This window comes from Crocodylus porosus, unplaced genomic scaffold (genome assembly GCF_001723895.1).
Source record: "Crocodylus porosus isolate Cpor-Errol unplaced genomic scaffold, CroPor_comp1, whole genome shotgun sequence".
NCBI lineage: Eukaryota > Metazoa > Chordata > Crocodylia > Crocodylidae > Crocodylus > Crocodylus porosus.
In genome coordinates this window covers 233,324,609-233,335,648 of record NW_017728886.1, presented here as the reverse complement: position 1 = coordinate 233,335,648, position 11,040 = coordinate 233,324,609, and the positions used below count along the sequence as shown (strand labels likewise).

General features: G+C 47.5%; 1 protein-coding gene across 3 annotated transcripts in view; it reads left to right on the top strand.

Annotated features, from left to right (window-relative positions):
* Positions 1-2,808: 2,808 nt before the first annotated feature.
* STK3 (serine/threonine kinase 3) overlaps positions 2,809-11,040 on the top strand; it is a 288,938-nt gene continuing 280,706 nt past the window's right edge. The window contains exon 1 of one of the 3 annotated variants that reach the window (XM_019551132.1): positions 2,809-2,975. In XM_019551132.1, coding sequence (XP_019406677.1) covers positions 2,953-2,975 — 23 coding nt within the window. In that variant the 5' untranslated portion in view covers positions 2,809-2,952. The remainder of the gene's footprint in view (positions 2,976-11,040) is intronic. The other 2 variants (XM_019551124.1, XM_019551118.1) reach the window with 2 other exon arrangements.

The window sequence follows — 11,040 nt, the reverse complement described above, 5'->3', positions numbered from 1 at the left end:
ATGTATATCACTTTTTTTCTCTAAGAGGGTGGCTTTCCTATACAAGCAAAAAAAAATTGTATCTGTCAGTGTAGCTGTGTCCCTGTTTAAAGCCTGTTGCTGGTACAGTATATTGATGTAGCAATGGGTGTGAAAAGTTTGCCATTTTGTAGGCATGTGGGGTAAGAAGCAAACATACCCCGCCTTGCATATGGTGGGATAAATATATTTAACTAGCCAATTGCCTGTCAAAAATGATGGGGGAGCGAAGTGGGCAGGAATGGAACCCCGTATGTTCCTGGTCCTCCCCTCCTCACCTACTGCCGCATTGGACCTGCAGGCGGCAACAATGCAAGTGGGGAGGTGCAGGCTGAAGCCAGCGCTAGTGGCCTCGCCCCTGCTCCCCTGTGGCATCCTGACCCTGCTCCCCCCCGCCTCACTCCGTATACACTCTGTAGTCACTGCCTGCAGGGAGCAGGGCAGGGGGAGCAAGGCCAGAGCTTCTGGCCTCACCCCCCCTCCCCCCATTCTGTCCACTCCATTGCTGCTGCTTGTGGGGAGCATGGGAGGAGGAGTGAGGCTGGCTGTGCTGGCCTCGCCCCCACTCCATCCCATGTCCCCGCCATTATGGCAGCGCTCTGCCGTACCATCATCTCCTGTCCCAATGCTGTATTCACACTCTTATTGGTTGTTTCAGTCAGCCAATCAGAGTGCGAATAAAGTGTTATGGGCAGACAAAGGCTTTTATAATATTAAATACTATGATGGTACAACAGAATATGTTTAGGCTTTCCATCCTTCAAGAGCTCACTTTGCACACGTCAGCATTTTCCAGTATGAACTGAGCCACACTAAGATACTCCAAATACTGGGATGAATTGTATTTCTATCTAAATTGGCTGGCTCTGTTTTGTTTACCATATTGGGGGGGGGTGTATAATTTTTTTTTTCTGAAATGGCCTATATTAGAAGCAAGGAAGCAACAACATAAGCTACAGCTTTGAAATGGTAAAGATATCTGACTTGATTGGACTTCTGCAAAAGCAGTTTGTTCAGGACCAGCCAAAGATTAGGAGTTGTAATGAAGTAAGTGAAGGTTGGTAAAGGTTGGATGTAGAAGGAAACTTTGTGATACACCAAGGTGTTTTACACTAATCATTAAATCAGACTTTAGAGTGTGAAGCCCCATTGTGCAGTGAAAGCTGCAGTCAAACTGGTCTATTTTTATATTGCACAATTTAGAAAGGGAATGTGTCCTACAGGAACGTGAGTCATCTGCTGCTGAATTCTGATTTTGCCAGTGACTCATTATGAGACCTTAGAGCTTTTGTTATCTCTTCCACTTATCTTTTGTTAGTCTCATTTAGTTTAATGGAAAAAATACCATTTACTTGCATCCTAGGGGTGTTGTGAGATTTCGTTATTAGCGCCAGCAAGTTTTAATCTAGTCCAGGCTCTAAACCCAACAATATCATTTACCCTGAAAGTTTCCAGTTGGGTTCAAACACTGTAACAAGCTGAGTGCAGATTAGCCTGAATTCCCATGCATCTTTTTTTCCTAATTCAACCTTCCTTCAGGGAAGGTATGTGGAAGGTGAAGTGGACACCTGTGCTTGCTTTAATTTTTTGGATTGCTCTAGTGAGCCAATCTGTCTCAAGATGGAGTATAGAGCACCTAAGGCTAGAGGTGTACTGATTTAGGGAAACAGCAAGTAATGGGAATCAGCCTTTTTTGCCTGATGTGGCAGATTTTAAATGCCACGTGCATGTGCACAGCTGCAGCATGCACGCAGCCAGGAGCAGAGCCCAGCAGCTTGGAGAGCATCATTGGTTGGTAAGCTTGTTGTGGGAGAAGGGCAGATTAAGGTCCCCCAGCGAGGGAGTGGGGTGGAGGCAGGGACAGGCACTGCCCAGCCAGGGCAGGGTGTGGGATGAAGCCCTGAGCAGCCGGCCTGGGGAGGATGCTCCTGCCCCTGCATGCACCCTAGAAGGGCACAGCTGATGTGTGCCCCTCGATCTGCATGCGGGTCAAGGGGTGAGTGGGCTGCTGCTGCTGCTGCTGCAGGCTGGGGCCTGGGCAGTACTGGGCTCTACCCACTAAGGGGCCAGGCTGTGCTGGGAGTAGGGGCTATGGTGAATTCTGGGGCATGTCAGAATCAGACTGACGTGGGTCGGTATGGCTCCCTAAAAATTGGCTAGCGATATCAGCCCAAAAAATCTCCATGGGTGCACCCCTTTCTACGGCTCCTCTGGGAATCTGGGAACGGCACAAAGCGGTCGTGGAGGAAGGGCAGCTATACGGCCGAGACCACCAGACGTGCAGGTGCCCTCACACGCAAGCCAAACAGCTGTGCTGCCTGCCTGCAAGCACGAGGGGCGACTGTGGCACCAGCCCGGCCCTATCGCGCCTCCGGCAGCAGCAAGCCCCCTCGGCAGACGGGGCCGCGCTAGGAGCCCTTTGCCTCGGTGCTGAACGGCTGCGCCCGGGCAATGCGCGCTGGAGCAGCCCCGCCCGAGCTCGGGGACCGCGGGGTCGTGCCCGTCGCGCGCAGGCGACGCAAGCCGGGCAGCAGAGGGGAACCCATGCAGGAGGCGGCCTCCTGGGGGACTCTATGTCCCAGCGTGCCCCGCGGCGCACGCCGGGAACGCGCTAGGTGCTCCCCGAGCCTCGCATCCGCCAGCTCCAGCGGGAAGGCATAGGTTCTCGCTTCCGCCTCCTGGGTCCTTAAAGTCAAACAATTAACGTCGGTGAGACCCAATCCGCGTCTTCCGCCGTGCCCCCTCGGGGCCAATGAGAGAACGGAGCGGGTGGGGCGGGCTTTCGGCGACCAGCAAGCGCGGTGGCGCCAGCGGCGTTTGTTTGAGAGCGGCGCCCGCGGGGGAGGTGCGAGTCCCATTTAAAGGGCCAGCGCCGCCGCGAAGTTGTGCGGAGTTGGCGGGGTGGGTGTGGCTGCACCCCAGGCCGCCCGCACCATGGAGCCGGTAGCGCCCAAGAGGTGAGGGAACGGGCCCGAGGTGGCGGCGGCGGCTGGGGCTAGGCCGCGGGCCGGGCCGGGGGCGCGGGTGCAGTAGCAGCAGCTCCTTTGGGACAGGCCGGCCTCGAAACTGGGGGGTTTAAAACTCCTGCAAAGCCTCCTGTTGGCTGGGGCAAGGCCAGGCAGCGGCGTCCGGGTGGGCCCGTGTCCCGCTAGGGGAGGGCCGGGCTCGGAGGGTTGCTCCCCGCTTCTCTCTGCTGAGAGGGGCGTTAAGTCTTTACCCAGGCTGGGGGCTCTGGGCTGTGCCAGCGCTCCTGCTGGGACTTGCGGCTCCTGGCTGCGGGGGCTTGTCCCTCTGCTCTGGGGCAGACGCATTGCCAGATGTGGGGTCAGTTTCACTCAGGGTCAGGCTGGTGAGAGAGGGCTCCTTAGTGGGGGCTGTGGTGTGCCCTCTTGGTGTCCATTGCCAAGATTTTGGGGAAGCAGGGCCCTGGCTGCCCTGCTTCACCTGTGGCAGGTTGGGGTGTTAGGTCTGTGTTGTCATGGTTGAGGGTGGTCTTGTGACTGTAGATTATGGTTGTGTGGGGAGGCTTGGATACAGGTGATCATACTAGATAAGCAACTGGTGGGTTGTGACCCAAAAGTGGCTTGCAGGAAAATACAAAAGGGTTGGAACAAACTTTTAAAAATGAATTGACACACTTAAAAAATGGATTCTCCTTTTAATGGAAAAAAATGTGGGAAAAACATGGCTTTTTCCTTGCAGGCTGTCAGAGCCTGCAAAGGGCTGCTGGAGGCCCTCCATGCCCTACATTCACCCCCTGCCCCCTACACCCACTCCCATCCCCATACACTGGAGGGCAGGGGGCACTGGGTTTGGACTGGCCATCCATGTTTACAGGTGGGTCCTGGTAAAGGAAAGGTTGAGAACCACTGGCCTAGACGCACTCTGCAGGTCCCTTCCAGTCCTACATGAGTCAGGGAGGTAAAATCAAGAATGGTTTTCAATAAGCACACTTCACCTTTTTGTTTTGTTTTTTTCTTTGCCTGTTTCATTTTAAGCCTTTACAGTTCAAGCATGTCTCTAACTACAAACACAAGAAACTTTGTAATGAGTCTTCATGTAATACAAGAGCGGCTGGTATAAATATAATACCAAGGTATTCTCTAAATGCATAGTAGTATTGCTTTAGCTGTATTGGTGTAAAGCAGCACAATCCTGCCTTGGTATAAGTGTGATTATAGCTATATCTGTATCATCTGCATAGCATGTTGCTGTTTAGGAAGAGGGAATAAGCTATATTGGGTAGAGCAGTTCTATAACTGACTCTTAAAATAGTCTATAAAAATAGCTGTAGAAGAACAAAAACCATTTGTGGGCCAGGCTTCATGTTATGAGGCTCTCAATCAAATTTTGAGAGTTGGTAATACTGTTTTATGGTGATGGTTGCTGAGCGCTGGCTTAAATTTATGGTTGGATCTGGCCTAAGGATGTGGGGCGTTGGTAGTGATTGCTGTCATCGTGCCACCATAGAGAGAGAGCGGTGTCCACAAGAAAGCTACCAAGGAGAGAAGTGGCAGTGGGTCCTAGTGCTGGCTCATGTTCCTACCTCCGACCAGAGCTGGGTCATTCCAGTGAGAGTTGCAGGATGGCCAGTATCTCTGAATTAAATGTTAGCCGTCTCAAGCTGGATGCCAAACAAGAAACACCCCAAGCTGATAGCCTCTTACAGTTTTGGTGTAAGGGCTCACTTGGAGCTTTGCATGCCTTGTTTTTAGCTGTCATTGTACTAGGTAGAATCCATAGCCATGTATTAGTCTCTGTATACACTGCATGGGAATATTTAGGCACTCAGTAATGTGATTCACAGGTAGCTCTGCTTAGTGTGCTGGTTTAAAATAATTTATAGGGAATGCTGAAGAAAGAAAATGGGTTGACACTGGCACAGGATATAAAACTCAGGATTCTCTTGTCCAGGATGAGTACTCTGAGCTATTATGAAAATGGCATAACTTCTCTTCTGGCTGTCTTGGAGAAAAGACTAGCATGGACACCTAAAGCCAGGACAGGTTTAAGGGTGAGAATCCCCATGGATATATTGCTGTATTTATTGAACCCATGTGTTCCCTTTGCCCATGTAGGCAAGTGGCCTAATCACTAGGTGAGAGAGTTTTGCTTTCTTGATGTTGCAGCACAATGACAATTTAAGTTACCTTATGGAAAGTTCAGTTGCTTCAACAGGAAGGAGAACACGCTTTACCTTTAGCCTTTTAGTTGAAGCCTGAGAGTTGAGAGATGCAGGTTCAAGTCCCCTTGGGCACCAGAGTTTGTTTCCTCCCACCCCCATATCCTGGGTGAGGACTGTAGTCATGGATGTATTGGATAAAATGAAATCACCACCAGCACCTCTTTCTCTTGCCTTGTTTTGTGTGGGATCCAGTCCAGTAGGTGTGCTCTGACAATGCTTTTCACTTCAGACCCAGTAGGGGGCATAGAAGAATATTTAGTTAAGTGTAGCTCTCTAAAGAGGTTAGGAACCTAGCTTGTCCATCACTGTCAAGACAGAGACAGTTCTGGGTTTATGCAGCAGCAAACATTCAGGTGTTTGGGGAACTATAGTGGTGCATACCCATGGGCCTGCATACTATGTTGCACTGAAGTGGGAGTTTGGAACTTTGCCTATATTCCAACTTGTGTGCCACTGCCTCTCTGGTTTGGAAGAATGAAAAACAGTATTGCTCAAGTGCTAAAATAATCTTGAGGCAAGTTTCCTCAAAATCTTTAAAGTGGTAGACTTCAAGTTCCTTTCATTTGAGATGCGTATTACAGAACTACTGTAAAAAAATTTGAATTGTGCAAGCGTGATTTAAAAAAATAAAAAAGTGTATGTATATATGTGTGTGTGTATATGTATATACGCTTACATAACTCATTTTTTTTCCAGTAGTTCTCTGTCCCTCCCTTTTTCAAGTGACTTAGGAGGTTCTCATTTATTCCTGTAATTCTAGGAGATGTTTTATCATCATGTCTTGTAATGTTTGGTACAACTATGACACCATTTTATGGAAAATGCTAGATTTTTCATGCTGCTTTTCTTCAGTTTAGCCTCTTGCTGATCTTTATCCTAGTAGGACAGCATTTCAGAAACTTGCTTCCTTGTATTTATAATAAAATACTTCTTTAAGAAGTTTCCAATTTATAGCTGTATGGAAGTGGATCATGGGCTAGCCCTGTGGTGTCACTGCCCTGTGTTCCCAACCTTGCCCACTGCTCTAAGGAGACTCTGGTGTCTCCAGTGATGGGTGCAGGGCAAACTGGCTCAGGCCAGATGGGATCAGCTGCCCCTCCCCCCAGCCTGCAACAGTTCATTAAAATTCCTAAAGTGGCCCTCCCTCCAAAATAACTGCTCACCCCTGTTCTATATCATTCTTGAATACTGTGCTCAGTTTTGATCCCCATATTTCAAGGTGTGGGTGCACCATGGATTTGTAAAAGGGCATTATGATCTTTCTCTTTTGTTTACCATTTCCTTTCCTTTACTACAATTTAATAATTCCCAACACTTTGTTTGTCTTTTTGGTGTTGAGCACTGAGCTGATACTTTTAGCAAACTGTCCACAATGACTCCAGCTCTGTTTCCTGCATGGTAATGGCTAATGCAGAGCCTATTATGCTTCAGGTATGGTAGGTATTGTTTCATGTGCAACGCTACTCAACTGTGTTGAATTTTATCTGTCATTTAGTTGTCCATTTGTTAAAAAGAGCAAGATCCTTCTGTAGTTCCTCCTCCTTTCGTGGGCCAGTGCATGCTACATGCAGCATATGGGCTGGATCTAGTGCTGTTGGGACTGATACCCTGTGCTGCATGAAGTATCATTTGGCCCACAGATCAGCCCAGTGACCTTCTAGTCTATTGGATTGGATGAGTTTGACACCCCTGATCAGTTGTATGGTATTCTTTATGTAGAAGCTGAACATTGGCTGCAGTGGTTCTCCTGTTTTACCTGTGTCATGTTAGGGTGTTAGGTTGGTGTTGTTTCAGGGTTGATGGTAGTCTTATGATGTTGTAGTGCAGGGGTCAGCAACCCCCGGCACGTGTGCCGAGCATGGCAGGCAAGGCTGTTTTGCTTGGCACACCACTGCTACCCTGGGGTCTAAGCAGCTGCTGCCAGCCATGGAGCCTAGGCTGCTCTCAGCAGGTGGCTGGGAAGCTGCAAGCCCTACTGCAAGCAGACCGGGCTTCGTGGGCTGGGTGCAGCTGGGAGGGTGCAAACAGCTGTTCCGGGCTCCGACATGTCGGCACTCCAGCACCTTCCAAAGTAGACATTGTGGGTTTTTTGGCACTCCAGCCAAAAAACGTTGCCTACCCCGATGTAGTGGCTAAAAATAACCATTCGCCACCAGCACAGTGCAGTTTAGGGGCTGTTATTTAGTATTTCCAAAAGGTTTCAACTGCTACGTACCAGGAAAACCGAGTCAGATTGTTGTGGTATTCACACGCAAACAGCTGTGATTTGTGGACTGACCAAAAAAGAAACTGATTATATAGAAGGGAAACGGAAAGCTAATAGATGCATAAGGCTTTGAAATAAAGGAATGTGGTCTTAATTTTTTTTAGTTATAATGCAGATTATTAATAATCGGAGGAAAAAACCTTGGGATTCACTTTAATTTGACAATGTCTCTATTCTTCCCTCATTTTGCATTCAACAAAGCAAAATGTTGGTGGGTATGTCCTTGTGTAATGCAGTTACTTTTCTAAAATTCATAACCTCATCAGTGTATTGAGTGTGTTCTTTTGACATACCCACACTTATTCTTCTCTCCTATTTATTCTCCATTCTTGGATTTCTTTTTCCTGATGCTTACTTGTCCATCTTGCAGATCGGGGGTGTCAAACTCATCTAGTTGCAATATTGCATTCACAGACTGGTCCCATGTGCTGCATCAAGCCCAGTACGGGTAATGCATGCGGCATGCACCACCTCCAATCCTGCACACCCTGTGCAGGATGCAAAATAGAGGGCAGATCTGGACTGACCCTGGATTCAGTGTGGTTTGGTGCTAGTACAACTTGCAGTGCTTGCCCTGGACTAGCCCAGTGTGCAGTGTGTGCCTGTTCCAGCCTCATTCACTGTGCATAACTTACACTGGACTGGCCTTGCCTTGTATTCTGCATGTGCAGCTGTTCTATGGGCCTGATCCAGACTGACCCCAGATCCATTGTGTGGGGCCAGTCTAGCACAGGCACACATGCAGTGTGAGTCCTGGACTGATGCTTCTTGTGCAGTGAATGCTCCAGACTGGACCCACGTGCTGCTTTTTGTAGCCCCTACGCCATGTGCTGCTTCTGCCAACTGGTCTCTACGCTACATATAACCTGCGGACCTGGGGCTGGCACATGCTGCCAGTTAAGCATCATGACATCTGGTAATGAAGTGCTTACAAAATTGGTTTACTGGTATATTTGACACTGTAAACTTACCGAGTAGTGCTAAATATCCATAATGTTGTCCATTTTATTTAGTTTGTAATATTTTAGCTTAGCTTCTTCACTATATGGGCTTAAATCTTTGGCAGGTATGTCCAGCCAGATGACCAATGTAGCAGTTCCTTTGATTTAACGAAATCTGGCAATTCTTCATGGGCCAGAACGCATTGTTGCAGGTCCTGGGCAGGCAGCAGGATGTAGCTGTCTTTAGGACAGGTTGGGTCTGGCTGAGTCAGCACCGTTGAGGAGAAGCAGCAGCTGAGCTGCGTGCCACTCAGGACTGGCTAAGCTGCAGCTTTCCCTCCCCAGTGTTGACGTGGCTGGCCCTGTCCTGTCCTGAGCAGTGCGTGGCTAAAGCCAGCCCAGCTGTGGCTTTCCCTGTCTGGTGCCAGCCTGGCTGGGATGGGCAGGTAGGGGGAAGGCAAGGCTTTGCCACATGCTGCGCAGGCTGGTCCTGAGTAGCACACAGCTCAGCCACTCCTGCTTCTTGCCTGGCATATCCAGTCCAAAGCAGCACATGGCCAAAGCTGGCCCAACTACAGCTTTCTGTCCCTGGTATCGGCCCTACCCGGCCTGAGTGGCATGCAGCGAAGCTCGCCCAGCCCCCTCTTTCCCTTGTTTACACATCAGGATCCTCTCCAGTTAGAAGCTGGCCAGAAGCCACCTCAGGCACCCCTTCCCCTCACTGGTGCCACAGGATCTGGCACAGCCCCTCTGGCCCCTCTCAAGCTGCAGACCTGGCTTGAGCTAGGAGTGGGATGAAGCCAGCAAGGTGCCTGCAGCCGGTGGCTTGTGCCACTGGAGGCTTTCAGGCAGGCAGCCACCATTACCTGAGTTTTGAAGGGGCTCCATGGGCTGGATGGAAGCATCTGATAGGTTGAATGTGGCCTGTGGGCGTATTTTGCCTACCCCTGGGTTAGATGGTATTATTCGCAACCTGAGACCATGAATTATATTGCTGTCAGTGGCTTATGGCCAGTTTCAAATTTTTTTTTTTTTTTTTTTTTCCCTGAATTTGGTGCAAATACATTTAAAATCTAATCTCGCTCCTTGGTTCTCTCTGCAGCTTTCATTGCATATAGTGGGTGTCACAAAATATATATCCACTTTAGTTATCTGGAATACACAAGCCCTTGTTCCGTCTGCTGATTTAGTTCTGCTGCTTGTTATCTCACAGAGCCCCAAGGAAGAGTACTATAGTAACTGAAAGCTTGTCGCTGTTCCTGCCAACTATGTAGCTGGTGCAATAAAAGATGGTGCAGTCCTTTCCTCTCTCTTCCTGGGTCATCATGGCTAGCCCATCACTCTAACCCTACCTGTAAGATGGTGACATTGATAGGACTATAGTAAATTGGTGACGAACAACTTTCTGGGCCTGTGACCCTGGATGAGTGTGTGGTTGATTTGTGGGTTGGATCCCCCTATGTTTGTAAGTTATGCTGTTTGCTACCTAAAAAAAGAACTCAAAACATCTATCACTATATCAGTGTATTCCTGGTTTTTTTTTGTTTTTTCGTTTTTGTTTTTGTTTTTTTTTCCTGAGCTACCTTGTAATACAAGTAATTGTTAAATCTAATGTTTCAGTAGTAATACAGTTCCCAGGTCTCCCTTTGAAACTTCTATGAGGATAGTGATACAGTTAACAGGTCAAAGACTAGCATTAGCAGTATTGATATTTTGAATTCTTTCTTGCTGTGGTATCCTGCTGCCTGTTGTTTGAGATGCATATGTGGGGAAAAATTACTGATACAGTTCAGTAAGTCCTGCAGTCTCCAACTTTCATTATTGTTTTGATGTTATTGATATTAATATAAAAAGACATGTATGTTGGGTCAGAATAAATAAGAAAAATGAGAAGCCAAGAGGCACTATTTCCTTGGTTGTTAAGTTCTTTTTCAAGTACTGTACTATTTTCATTGTTTGAAAATAGCCATTTTAAGGCTATTGTTTGTTAGTGTTTCTAACATTCTTCCCAATCTATTGTGATTGTGCTGCTCCAGACTTGTCATCCTTTTATTCTTCTGCTTGTTCCTAAACTCTCTGATAGAACTTGGAATGGTGGTAAAATAACATGTTTCTATTGAACAAATGCTGAAGTGCTTTATTGGGAAGTAGTATCTGCCAAAGGAGGCACCAGAGAGTGCATGATGCCATGTGCTTGTGTTTTGTGTATTTGCATAGAGACCACCTCCAATATCTCATATGTTTTAAAATCTCCCGCAGTCATGTTCAGTCTGTCACTGAGGGAACCTTTTTTTGTGAACACACCTTTATAGGTTAATTATATCCTACTGATATCTGGTTTAAGTTCCCTTTCATATCTTTTTCTTCTGAATCTGAAATACAAATTCTTGATGAGGCCAAGTTTCCACTTTATGAAAGGCAAAGAATATTTTCTCTCCTTGACTTTCTAATGCAAATTTATCTCCTGCGGGGTTTTTTTTTTTTTTTTACTTCTGAGCCATTCATAACTGAAACACTAAGTACTGACAGGAAAAAAGAATATATTCTTCACTAGCAGATTTCAATTTTGCCTCTAACTTTTTGTAGTTCAGTGATTATCAGCCAGGGAGTTGTGAGATCTTTTAAAGAGT